The 14033-nt window shown below is 42.9% G+C and overlaps 1 protein-coding gene across 1 annotated transcript in view; it reads right to left on the reverse strand.

Annotated features, from left to right (window-relative positions):
- Positions 1-14033, reverse strand: part of Frem2 (FRAS1 related extracellular matrix 2) — a 143055-nt gene that overhangs the window by 63528 nt on the left and 65494 nt on the right. The window contains 2 exon segments of the mRNA XM_028873355.2: positions 1145-1396; positions 3446-3571. Of these exon segments, the coding sequence (XP_028729188.1) occupies positions 1145-1396; positions 3446-3571 (378 nt within the window).

Here is a 14033-nt window from a genome sequence, read left to right on the forward strand (position 1 = left end):
TGCTCATATCCTTGTATATCCACTATAACTACAGCTCCGGGGGACCCGACCACCGCTTTCTGGCTTCCTTAAGGACCTGCACTGAGGCACACCTTCATACGTATAATTTAAAAAAATTAAAAATAAATGAATACAGGATACTTTACTAAACGAAGCGCTAGAGGAACATTTTTAAAAATGAAAGGTGTTATCTCAACTAGGAGAGTTTTCTTCTATGCCTTCTTGTCAAAAGTCACTCCTGAATTTATGATCACTGTTTTTAAACCTTTCCAATTGCAAGAGGGTGTCATTCTATAATTCAGAGGACTGTTAGAGGAGAAAACAAAGACTGTACAGGGCACAGGTTGAGGGGTGGGGGAACATCTGACCAGCTTTGTCTCACGCTTTCTTCCTCACCTTAGTTACCCATGACCTTTCTTAGCAGGTTGTTTTCAGTTTCCTGAGTTTTAAGATCATTTGGGCCTTTGACGCGCCTGCAGCTTCCTTCCAAGAGCAAGGCGCATCCTCTTTGATCTGCCGTGGGGAACATGGGAAGGAGACAGAAAACCGCCCGTGGGAGGGGAGGACAATGCCATCTGCTTCCGCCCTTTGCATGGATCACAAGATCATTGCATTCTATCCCTGCTCTCTCTCTCCTCATGCGAAATCGCAAATGTTTTTTCAGAGGGTGTCGCTTCACGGGAACTTGGTTTCCCTGGGGAACAGTGGTCTAGTATATCAGCTCCTCTTGTCTTGGGACTTGACTTTCCATATATTTGTTACCCACCCAGTGATTCATTTGATAGCCCTTCTTAGGAGTTTCTTTGAAAAACAGACCCGAACACTTGGATTAAAGGTAGGAAAAAGAAGGCAATCAATCAATGAAGCTTATTTAAATGACACTGATTCTTCACCATGGAAGTTGACTATAACTACCTACTGGTAAGTTGCTCTGTAAGAGAACCTGGAGAGGAAACCAGACATGGAAACATTTACATCAGGAAAGAAGGATGATTGATGTAGCCAAAGATCGATGAACCTTAGTCACCACAAAACCCAGCAGAGAATCAACGTGCACCCCATAATTCTATTTGATTTCTATTTTTTTCTCTATAGAAAGTCAGGTCTGGCATTGCCACCATAGGTAGGGTCAGTCAAAACTCACCATCATCCTTGTCTGTGAGGATGGTCACCTTGGCTCCTGGAAACTTGTCCCCGATCCTCCCGCCCATGGGCATGCTCAAAAGGACCTGGAACGTCTCCTCTTCCTCGTACAGGGAGTCATCAATTATTACCACACGGCACATTTTCTCACGCTCATCTTTGTCAAAGCGGACCACACTGCTATGGTCCTCGGGTCTGGAGATGTAGTCGGAGTAAGACAGCACCGAGGTCCGCACAGTGCTGGTTGCTGTCCCTAGGGGCCAAGAGAACCCAAAGGACTTCAGCGTTGGGCCAGTTTCCAAACAGGTTTTCATTTTCAGTATTTGCAACTATATATTGAAACATCCCAGAACTGCACTGGTAACTGCAGTGTTCTAGTATCACAGATCTCCTTCAGAATCACCTCACACATGGCAAATACTGGCTTTCCAGTGTTTTCTCCTGCCTTCCTTCCAACAAGCTTTCAAATCAACACAGCAGGGAAGATAATACCTCCCACTATTCAAATGTTTCCCATGTCCAGGCTGAGGCCACATGCTTTCTCAGCTTGCCTAGTCCGTCCATCCGTCTCCTGGGTTTTAGGCTTTGGGGAAGTGAGGCATTCAGTTAAGAGTCCCAAGATTGCTTTTCAGATCACACATATATTAATAGAAATTTCTGTGAAAGCCTGACCTGACAACAACAGCATATGCAACTTTTTCTTTTCCATTGTTTCTTTCTAGAAAACTGTTTGGCATGTTGATGACTTTGGAATATTAATCTTAAATTTGCATTATGCAAATTCACCTTTCATGAGATGCTTACATAGAAGCAAAACAGTACTTTGAAATTTCTTTGCAATGATTATTGACTAGTTTAAAATTTTTAAATACTCATTTACTGTTCTTTAAAGTTGAGAGCATTTTTAAAATTGAGTTTAATGCTTATGGAAGCCTTGAAGCACTTCAAGAAGATACATATGGCTTTCAATCAGTGCTCTAAATTCATGAGTCTCTTCAGAGTTCATCAAACATCAACATGTTGGACTACTTATCCTGGTCATTTCAGCACTAATTATGTCAAAAACTGTATGCTTAGGGAAATCCATTGACTTCAAATGGAAATCTGCATATATCCCTCACATGGTTACTTAACCATCAACATACACTTTCTTATATACTCTAAGAAGGTATCTTCAGGAAAAATTCAGAGAAATTTTAGATCCATTTCCAATTGATAATGATCTGTCTATAATTCATTGATCTATTTCCAGTTGGTAGTGATTTGTCTATAACTCCTTGCCTAAATGGTCTTCAGTTTAATAAAATTCTACAATCACATATAAAAGGCACAAACATATCAGTTTTGGTTTTTGATTCAACTATACTTTTTCCCCCTGTTTATGATCTCATGGACCTTGACATTTAACAGAGGTACACCATTAAGGCTCAGATGTTATCAGTCAAATCAGATTTAAATTAGTGCAGCCTCCTCAAATATGCAACAATTTGGCCCTCTCTTTCTCTTTTTTCTTGTGCCGAGGACCAAACTCACAGCCTTTGGCATTGTAGAGAAGCCACTGAGCTTTGTTTGAAGGCTCTGGTATGCTCAGACAGTCCAGGCTGCCATGGGATAATGCTCTTGTATACTGTCATGCCTATTGGTTTAATAAAACGCTGATTGGCCAGGAGCCTGGCAGGAAGTGTAGGCAGGGCAACCAGACTAGGAGAAGGTTGTGAAGAGGAAAGGCAGAGGAGTCGCCAGCCAGACACAGAGGAAGTAAGAGGAGAATGCTGGACTTAGAAAATGTAGCAAGCTACATGGCCAAACATAAACAAGAATTATGGGTTAATTTAAGTATAAGAGCTAGTTAGTTATAAGCCTGAGCAATAGGCCAAACAGTTTATAATTAATATAAGCCTCTGTGTGTTTATTTGGGACTGAACAGCTGTGGGACCTGGCAGGACTGAAACTTTCATCTGCATTAGGCTGTCTTAGAATGCTAGAATTGCAAGGCGGCATGCATCACAGACCAGACCCCACCTCTAAACAGCCCTCTTTGACTTGGAAGGTTTTGGGTGTGCCTCGGTTCCCTGCCATCTTCAATTGAACTAAGTGACCAATGCCCCAGGGAAGAAGCAGCAGTTTCCTGCCAGACTGGCGCAAAGAAGCCCCTAGAAATCCAATCCCGAAGCACAGTTCTTAATGTCTTAATGTGCGGTTCTTCAGTGTCTGTGAAAAACCCTGCAACAAAGCACACCCTTCAGGGCGCCGCCGATGGGCACCCTGCAGGCTAGCTCACGTTGCTCAGCAATGGCGTTACCTTGCTCTGTGTAGCAGATCACCATCAGCTCTCGGCTGACATCTCCGCTTCTCCTGATGGGAATGAACAGCTCGCCCACGTCTTCTTCAACGGAGTATTCCGACTGGGGAATGAACACGGTTGATTCTAAAGAGAAAACACAATTACAGTCACTATAACTTTCCCCCCCCTTTTTTGGTCTGAGTTTCCTTTCTCAGAAACTTAAAATTTCTCTAGTTTTTTTCTTTTCTTTTTTAGAATTACAGTGCCAGCGGAAGTGTGGGGGAGGGGATTGAACACCTATACAGAACTCAGCATGGCTTCTATCCCCAGTCACCTCTTTCTTCTCCATAAATACCTCTGCACAGTTCTTGTCGCTCTACTTCTTTCTTCCTGTTACAGCCGACGTCTTTCCCTGGTGTAACCCAAAAGGTGGAAATGCCCTACTTTGCAGGGCCCCGGGTTCATACAGTTGAACTTGGCTCCCGAGTATGCTCATTAGTCAGGATTGGAACTCAGATCCAGTGATGTCTACTCTATCATGATTCTTATCCAGAAGGCTTCCTTTTGGATGATTGGTGATTAAGAATGTAACAATATAGATTAAAAATGTAACCGTATATTTGTCCAACTGTTTTCACACAGCAGTTCCTTTAGAGTTCCCAAGTGTCTTTATCATAAGCAATAAGAACACCTCTCTAGTGCTCTTTCTTTCCTAGCAGGATAGCAATTACTCGTGACATAAAAACTATGTTTATATAACATTATAAGTCTCAGTGATTCATTTTTAACATAGATGAAAGGTACATTAAGTAGTACAAGTAGCATAATTAAATTGTTAAAATTAGATCTATTGTGTAAAACTTTCACGATGATTTAGTTCAATAGTTTGACATTATAAACCCAAAACAGATTGTGGTATTTCTCTGGAAGCCTGTTTCCCTGAAAGCCTTAACATCCACACAGAACACATTTCCTGATTATCTTTAGAACAGTAAGCACAATTCTTCTGGAGACTATGAAAGACTCTAGAATAGCCTCCACAGTTCAGATGCACAGTCCACCCTGCCCTGTGGCTGAGGGTGTGAAGGGTGAGAGCTCCCTGATGCTGAGGATTCTGGCGGGTCGGCCAAAGGGGAAGGGCCTGCAGGAAGGGGCTTGCAGGACAAAACCCAGCCATGGTTCCGTGGTTGCTGCTCCTGCAGAGAGACCAGGGTTCAGTTCCTAACACTTTTATAGCATCCTGTAACTCTAGCTCCAGGGGACCTGACACCTTGCCTCCTTGAACATCACACACATATGCAAAGATAGATATACATACATGAAAACTTAAAAACAATTTAAGAGCCCATGAGTTCATTTTCCCAGCAACTCTCAGATATCCAGAGGCATGTGCAACCCTCTCCAGACCTAGAGGTGGTATGGCACTGGCCCTCACTGCCCTAGGGGCTCTTTACATGCTTGGGTTGTAGATCCTGCCCCAACCTTTGTAAAGCAATCATGAGATGAAGTGCTTTTTAAAAATTTTTTTAAAAAGATTTATTTATTTAGTATACAGCATGTATGACTGCAGGTCAGAAGAGGGCACCAGATCTCATTATGGATGGTTGTGAGTCACCATGTGGTTGCTGGGGATTGAACTCAGGACCTCTGGAAGAGCAGTCAGTGCTTTTAACTTCTGAGCCATCTCTCCAGCTCAGATGATGAAGTGCTTTTGAAGTGACTAATTTTTCCAGTGTCATTTGTTCTCATCCAAGACTCTCACCGATACATTCACTTTTAGAATGCCCCCATCTTAGAACGAACCATTCATTTGCTAAAGACTGATTTCAACTTGCCGGGCACCATGGTGCAGAAGTACATGAAACGTGTGCCCTCATGGAGTTTTTCTTTCTACCTACCGAGGGACTGGAAGTAGGAAGAAAATAACCAAATACATAAGAAGATATGTGTGATATTGGGCATGATGTGACAGAAAGAAGGCAAGTGTCTGGGGACGAGCATGCTGGGTGGTCTACATTACTTAGGAAAGTCACAGAAAGTGTTTCTGGTACAGTTGAGCTGAGATGGGGAGGTTGTTGAGATGTCTAAGTGAAGAGCAGAGAATTCCACAAAAAAGGATTGCTTGTGAAAAGAACCCAAGAGCAGGATGTGCTGAGAGAGGGTAGGGAGTGGGCAGAGGGCCAGTTGTTGAAGCACGAGGGCAAGGAGAAGGGCAGACATGAGGCTGAAGAGGGTGCAGTGGGGTGGGTGTGCAGATCTCAGAGACTCCTCCAGAGATGCTAAAAGGACTGCAATGTTCACTCTGGTTAGGGTGTGGAACTAAAGAAAGCCACCCAATGAGCTGGATGAGAATAAGTGATTATTAGGGTTCGTTAGAGAGCAATGAAGTCACCTTGACCCTTATTGTTCTTGTTTTTTTGTTTTGTTTTGGTTTTGTTTTTTCTACAGTGTTCTGTGACTAGTCAGGGTCTTAATTAGGATTTATGTCGCTGTGATAATGACCAAAATCAACTTGAGGAGGAAAGGGTTTATTTCAGCTTAGATAGATAGATAAATAGATAGATAGATAGATAGATAGATAGATAGATAGATAGATAGATAGATAGATAGATAAAATGTACCACAGGCTTGCCCACAGGCTAATCTGATGGAGACATTTTCTCAGATGAGGCTCCCTCTTCCCAAACGACTCTGGCTCATGTTGAGTTGAAAAAATACTAGCCAGTGCAATTGGCAAGCGGTCTACCATATACCTATATCCCCGGCTCTCCATTTGTGTTTAGACAGACTTGAAAGCAGGCAAAGGAGTGGGACCATGTAATAGTGGGAAAGAAAGGAAGACTCGGGTATGCTGTGATGGGAGGCTGTGTGGCATGGGAAGCTGTAGTGTGTGAGCGGGAAGGAGGACATCCTACGGGGCTGTGCACATCTGGGATTTTCAGACTGGCCCAGAATTAGAATTAGGGACAACAATCAGGGAAAGGGTCAGCTCAAGTGCCGACCATATTGGGCTTCCGCTACGGGGTTGTCTGGCTTCCTGGATGCTATAGAGAGTGGGTCACAGCTGTTAACATGCAGTCTAGTCTTCTCTGCACATCCAGTATCTCCAGGTGAATTCCTTAGAAGGCATTAGACATTGGTGACGCTGCACTCTGATGCATTTTATGAACTTAAGATTAAGCTGCTGCATGATAGACATGAAGCGGGAGGAGCTAAAATGAAGCCCTTGGTGTTAATTAAGACTTTGCAACCACCCAGGCAGGAGATCATAGACCGGGAGGACCAGGAGATAACAGAAGTTGATACTTGTGAATGTGGATGTGGATTCAAGATGAATGTATCATAAACAAAGACTCACAAGAGTTTTCAGATGACATTTTCTCAGGTATAGGAAAGAACCCGAGGAACCCAGGATGACTCAGAGCATAGCCTTGGTCAGTCTTTTACAGATGAAACTGCTGTTTGTAAAAGTGGGGAACACTATATGGAGGTCGGATTTGGGAACCTGGAGTTACATTTTGGGCAGGCTAAAACTGAGATGCCCTTTCAGTAACCAAGTGGCAAAGTCAAAGTGGCCTTTTGGCATACAGTCTTGGGTTTCGGTGGAGAGGTCAGACTGGAAAAATACAGGTGTGTGACATATGCAGCCACCAGTCAGAGTATGGCCACATCTGGAGAGACTGAAGATGAAGACCGTGGGCCAGAGATAAAAAGCCTGGAAACCAGAGGCTGAGAAGGACCACAATGTACTGTGTGTGTTAAGAAAGAGGGAGAGGACAGCTGTTCCAAATACTGCTGAGGAATCTAGCAAGCAGAGAACTGAGATCAGACTCCATGGAAAGGCACTAGAATTCGGTTATCTTCTCCAGCACTTTGTACGGGGTACAGGGCAGCAGCCTGAAGGAGCAGCTCACGGGGAAGAGGGCATTGCCCTAAGCAGCCCTGCTCTAGTGGGGAGCCAAGTGGCAACTTGAGAAGTGTCTTCACTGGCTTATTTTTAAGACAAGTATCCACAGTGGTAAAAGTTACAGCTTATAGGGGCTGGAGAGCTGGTTCAGGGGTTAAGAGCACTGACTGCTCTTCCAGAGGACCCGAGTTCAGTTTCCAGCACCCACATGGCAGCTCACAACTGTCTGTAACTCCAGGATTCAACATCCTCACACAGACATATATACAGGCAAAATACCAATAAAATAAAAATAAAAAAGAATTATAGCTATAATTATTAAATTTTCCAAATATAAGATTTTCCAAGTACAATATTTTAGCAAAAACATTATCTTGATTTTCGTGCAAAGCCGCAAGAAGTGCTAAGCAACTTTAAACTATCCAGTGAATCTCAGGAACCCCTTTCCGTGGACTCACGGGAATTCACTTGGGGGTCACTGACTTGAAGTCTTCAGGCCGCATTCGCTGTGGCCTTTCTATGAAACAGTACCCAAAGCTTGCTATGTGCTGTGTTTGTGTACCTCTAAATTCCTAGGTTGAATGTGACGATGGAGGAGATGGGCCTTAAGAGGTATGTAGACTCAAGGTCATAAGTGTGGAGGCCCCGTAAGGGATTAATGTTCTTATAAAAGCAATGCAAAGCTCTCTGTCTCTCAATCAGCAGGCAAGGAATGCTGAGTGATACACTGAGGACACACCCAGGAGGTGAATGTCTGGAAGCCTGGAGGACCCTCACCAGGAACTGAGAATGCTAGCCCAAGCTTGATCTGTTTGTCTTGTTTTAGTCTTGCTGGAGCTGGAGTCAGGGTCTCGACCATGCTAAGCCAGCCCTCTGCTCCTAGCCCTGCACCTTGAGCTCAGATTCTTAATCCCTCACTACTGTGAGGAAGAGATACATGTTATTATCTGATATATTAAAGTCACCCAATCCATGATATTTTGTTACAGATGCCAGAGCTGATTAAACCAAGGTTAATCAGGTAACATCCATTCTACACTGCAAATTTGTCCTGGCCAGTTTTGTTTTCAAGTGTGTTCTGAGGGAAGCTGTACATGCAAGGTTTTAATTAAGCAGCCCCATGGATTTAAACCTGGGGGACTTAAGGTTGGGTTCCTTCTGCAGCCCATGACCCAAGCACACTGGATCACACAAGTCAGGATTTCTCTCCAGTGCCTACGGGCTTGAACTGTGAAGAGAGAAGAAAGCTGAGTGTCTGCACAAGGGCCTCAGACCTGGAATTCCCTCCTACAGTTGATCTGACAGAGAGTAAATATGCCCACATCAAGTTCACATCGTCTGTTGACCTAGTTTTTCACATAAATATGTAACCTGTGGGAGAAACTATGAAAGCATATCATAAAGGCAATTGAATGATTTCTCCGGTTGCCATTTAGGTTAACATGATTTTCCAACTTTGCTTTGCATATACAGTAGAAGTGTATACTCAAGTGTGTGCCTCAAGTAAGCACAAGGCTTCATGAGTGAAGTGTTGAAGAACACTTGCCTCTGTCTTTCAATGCAGTTTGCTAACACCAACAGAGTCTTACTATTTGCCAACGCCTCTTTTGAACACTTCACATGCATCGACTGGCTTTATTTTGCAATAACCTTTGAGGTAAGAACTTTTGTGATCTGCATTTTAGCTCTGAGGATACAACATACACACACACACACACACACACACACACACACACACACACACATACACATCAAATTACCTGCTGAAGGTCAGGTGGGGAGGTACTGACACTGCATCTGAACTCAGACAAGCCATCTTAGAGTCCTTGTTCATACCCACCATGGTTGCCCAGTGTTCTCCCCACAGGAACCATGCAGGGTGAGAGAGGCACCAATAACACACGAGCAAAGGGAAACACTAACCTGCTATCCAGAGGTACACAGCCCGGTTAGGGTGGAGAAAAGGCAGGGAGAGGGAGGAAGGCTAAAAGGAATCTAGACGCAAGTACCTAGACGGTTCCTTTAAAGAGTTGAGAGCTTCCTACACATTTTCTATTAATGTATATAATTGCATACATACAAAATGCTGAAAGGAAATAACATGAGTAGCATACATTACAATAGACAGAGAGCATACACAAACATATATCATAAAAGTACCCATGTGTGCCAGGCGGTGGCGCATGCCTTTAATCCCAGCACTTGGGAGGCAGAGCCAGGCAGATCTCTGTGAGTTCAAGGCCAGTCTGGTCTACAGAGTGAGTTCCAGGAAAGGCGCAAAGCTACACAGAGAAACCCTGTCTCAAACAACAACAACAACAAAAAAAAAAAAAAAAAGGACCCATGTGAAACCCCATTCACACGACAGACTGGAACTATTGCAGTGTCTAGAAAGGAAGAAGCGAGGGCGAAGTCATGGGATTAGCAAGTTCTCAAGAGGCAAATGGAAGCCAGTAGGAGAAAAGGAACTGCGGAGTCGTGTTCTCAAATGCTAGCAATGGACTGAAAAAATGAACGCCCTTTACTTCTTGCCAGTTTCAGGTTTGCAGAGAAAAACCAGGACGTCTAGGGTCCCTTTGGCCCCTCACACCTCTCCTGTTTGCCACTCTGAGGACCATATTGAATTATCTTTCTGACAATAAATGTGAGTTGTTTTCCCACTTTCAGGCAAATGTGAATATCTTTTATTTTGAAAGAGAAACCTGAATAGAATGAATGCATCCTTGATCCATCAATATGACTACACCATCACGAGAACTCTGCTTTGTAACTGTGGGTTTTATTTTTAATTTTGACTATGCTGCAACTTGGAAAGAAAACAACAAGAAAAATGACTTCAATTCTCAGAAGTAAAGCTGTAGCCCAGTTGAGAGATAATGTTCATCCTGTCCTCTCTCTCCATGACACTGTACAGATGAAAAAAAAAAAAAAAAACTAGAAACATGACAGAACAAATTATCTTCTAAAAATCTGTCATAATAGACGAAGAGGAAGAGAACTTGGGGTGTGAATGAAAGCAGTGAGTGTCCCTCCTTGAAGGAATCTGGCATGTTTGAGAACAGCCCAGAAGGCATTCCGGTCAACAAGTGTCCTCAGTGCAGAAGTGTCTGAATACTGTCATTGATGTTTGAACTTTGACATTTCTTGTACACTTCATTATTTGTTTATTTTCTTCTAAAGTGAACCAACTCAATGCAGACCATTTTTTAACAGGCGCTTGGCAAAGAAGCAGATGAAATCAGTGAGCCTAACTCACATATGATGTGATACAAGTTCACATCAGGACAGGAGAAGATCCAAAAATTATCCTTTCAAACTTACTGTTTACAATGACTTGACAATCTTTACGTTTTAAAATGTGTATGAATGTTTTGCCTGCATGTACATGCATGTACCATATGCATGCAGGAGCCGATGGGGGCCAGAAGTTGGCATCAGATCCCCTGGAACTGGAGTTACAGGTAGTTGTGAGCCACCATGTTGATGCTGGGAGTTGAACCCAGTTCCTGTGCAAGAGCAGTAAGTACTATTAACTGCCGAACCATCTCTCCAGCCATGCTTATTTTTATAATATTAGGTAGTAACTCAATTTGATTCTACCAAAAACATTTATAGAAATGGAATAATTGATTTACTTACTCATGATTACATATAATGAGGGAAATATCAAAATGACTTGATCAATACAATTTTACAAGCCTTTCAGGTGTAATAAGCAAAATAATCCTACATAATGGACTTTCTATATTTTTCTTTATGTATTTGTGCTTGAATATTTGAGGTTGTGGTCTCCTAGTAAATATTTATAAAAATTCATTTTATTCTGAGTAGAGATTAAGAAATAAAAAGAGAAATAGGATCTATTTTTTTTTTTAAAGTTTAGCTCTTTTGTATTTTCCTTTAACAGAAACAAAGGGTGTACTACCAGTCAATGTCTGTATGGTGCTAAGATTAAGAAACAGTGGTATTATTTGAGATACAGAATTTAATAGACAGAACCCTAAGAATTATTATCCTGAAAACCTCTCAAAACTGGGTGAAGGCCGGAGCAAGGGCTCAATGCTATTAAGAGCACTGGCTGCTCTTCCAGAGAACCTGGGTTCAGTTCCCAGCATCCACATGGTGACTCACAACCATCTGTAACCCCAGTTCTGGGGCATCTGATGCCCTCTTTCTAGCTTCCATGGGCACTTTGTGGATGTGATGCACATACATGCATGCCAGCCAAGCATACATAAAAAATAAGTAAATAAATCTCAAAAAAAAAATTAAAATGGGCTAGCTGTTCCTTCTATGGCTCATGTTATTTGTCAGAGCACACAGCTCTCTATACTATTAGCCGACAGAATGTGGTCACAAGATCCCAGCACTCCCTGGGCACCCACACTGTCCCACCTGCATCTCCAGTACTTAGCAGAATTCCCAGCATACTGAGCTGCTGCTGCTCAGTAAACCTTTGACTACACAGGCGTGGAATACAAGGACTAAAGCGCTCACATTTTTTTGTTTGGTTTTGTTTTTTAGAACATTTGGGTTTATTCTCAGATGCTAATCCATTCCAGGTTTTACACAGAAAGTGGAACAGTAAGCAGCTAGGACTTACTGTGGAACGTGACCTACGTGGACAACTGTACCACTGCTGCGTTTGCAAAGCACACTGACTGCCATTGGAAATGTCGCTTCATTTCTGGTGGCGTGAAATGATGAAAGCTGATAGCTGAAGGGAGAAAGGGAGTTAAGGAGGAGAAACACATGAAATACATCCATCCACACATCCGTTTTAATACTTTTCCTTTTTAAACATTGCCTCGAATACGCATTGGCTCGGAGACAGGAAGTAAATTCCTCGAGCCCCAGAGAGCTCACTGACAAACTGCCACAGAATTAGAATCTCAGTTTTGGAACGAGATAAAGTTGCCAAGCTCTTGATGCCTTGCCGGGCCCAGAGAAGGCACCCAGCAGAAGGGCAGGTTGGTGGTGCGGCTGCCATTTTGCCCTGCTGTAGAATACATCACTGGGACTCCTGTGGGGTGGGGATGGTGATGAGATGAAGGAGAACAGCAGTGACTTCAAATGCCCCCTTCAGGTTCCCCTGACTCCTGGAAATTGACAGGGATGACTTGTGCTCACAGTCCAGCCCAGAGAAGATGGCTCTCTCAATAGAAGACAGTTGCTCACACTGGACATAATTAGAGGCCTCTCCTTCATTCAAAGAGCATCCCACCATCTCTGTCGATGCCAGAGGGAAAAAAAACCAAAAGAGCCCCACATGGCTACCTTCTGAGGAGACTGAGGGATGACTTTTTCTCAATCTTCGCATCCAGAAAAGAAGTTCAGTGTGTTAAATCCCCTCCCTGCTTGAACTTTCCATGTAAAACAGAATAATACTATGGAATAAACTCAAGACAGAAAAGGTCAGCCGAAGAGTAGAAACGATGAGTAAGACTGAAGTCATGTACTCAGATGGCTGCCTTCTCATGGGTGGCGCCCCACGGACCATGAACATCTGGCAACACGGTGAATTTGACAGAGACATTACTGTAGCTGTTGGGGAGTCTACTCTCATTTATTCCAGTTTTCCTCTTTGAATTACAGGCTTCGAGTTACAAGGAAACTGAATTTATTGATATGTTCAATAAGCATGAGCATCTATTAGTCTAGGGGTTGCCACTCTCCATGCACAGCAGAATGTTCCAGTCCTTCTCCACCCTCCCCTGCAGCTTAACACTAAAGTTCCCTTTCTATCCTACATTTCCATGCAACAAAATACGTCTCCTCTAGACCAATAGGTCCTTCGGATGGTTAAACTGCCTCTGGATAGTCTGATTCCAAGGGACAGGGCAGGAGCCAGCTGTCAGGACAGCTTGGAGATAGATGTACTCTTACTGTGTTCACGACCATCCCCAAATTCTCAGGGGAGTCCTGGAGCACCCTCACTGGTATCTGCCACTCAAGGCTGCTACAGCATGGATGCCACGGGCACATGAGGACTGGACCTAGTCTTGAGGTGGAGGTGCAGGGTCAGTACTGGTGACATCGGGCTGCAGATACGGGCAGGCAGGGGAGGAATTAGACATCATCCATGCTACACTGAGTATGGCTTCACATTAAATAAACAAGCAATAAAGGGTGTGTGTTTACAAGTGAATATAGATGCTAATGTATGGAGTACAGTACACAATAGTTTAAATCCTTCCTTAAATCACAACCATTCAGTTAAAATCTATAAATGAATATAGAGAATATAATAGAATAATTATGAATATGTGAGGTCCAGGGTATATGTATGTGTATATGTTTCCAAGTGGTGTGTTTCCTTTGTTTTAAAATACCATTGCTCAGACATGTCACTGGTAGAGAGAAATAGCTTACCTTATGGTTAGGAATGCAGAAATCAGTTTAAGTCTTATCCCTTAGGGTAAATGATAGCAATTTTATTAAATAGCAAATAAAATCTCAAAAGCTAGCTTCCAGCTTAAGCTAATGGAGCAGCTCAAATGTATTAAACTTGTCATGGGATTGTTTAGAAGAGAAAAGCATTATTATCGAAGTATCTCCCCAAAGCTGCAGACTAGAAGAAAAATTAATCATTTATTCACAGATAAAGCAGATGCAATTAATGGTAAATATTCTTTAATGAAAATTATAAATGTAAGGGAGCTTTGTGTTTGGCTCAGGATGCCAGAAGCCCCTGGTTCT

The sequence above is a fragment of the Peromyscus leucopus genome, chromosome 6 (assembly GCF_004664715.2).
Source record: "Peromyscus leucopus breed LL Stock chromosome 6, UCI_PerLeu_2.1, whole genome shotgun sequence".
Lineage (NCBI taxonomy): Eukaryota > Metazoa > Chordata > Mammalia > Rodentia > Cricetidae > Peromyscus > Peromyscus leucopus.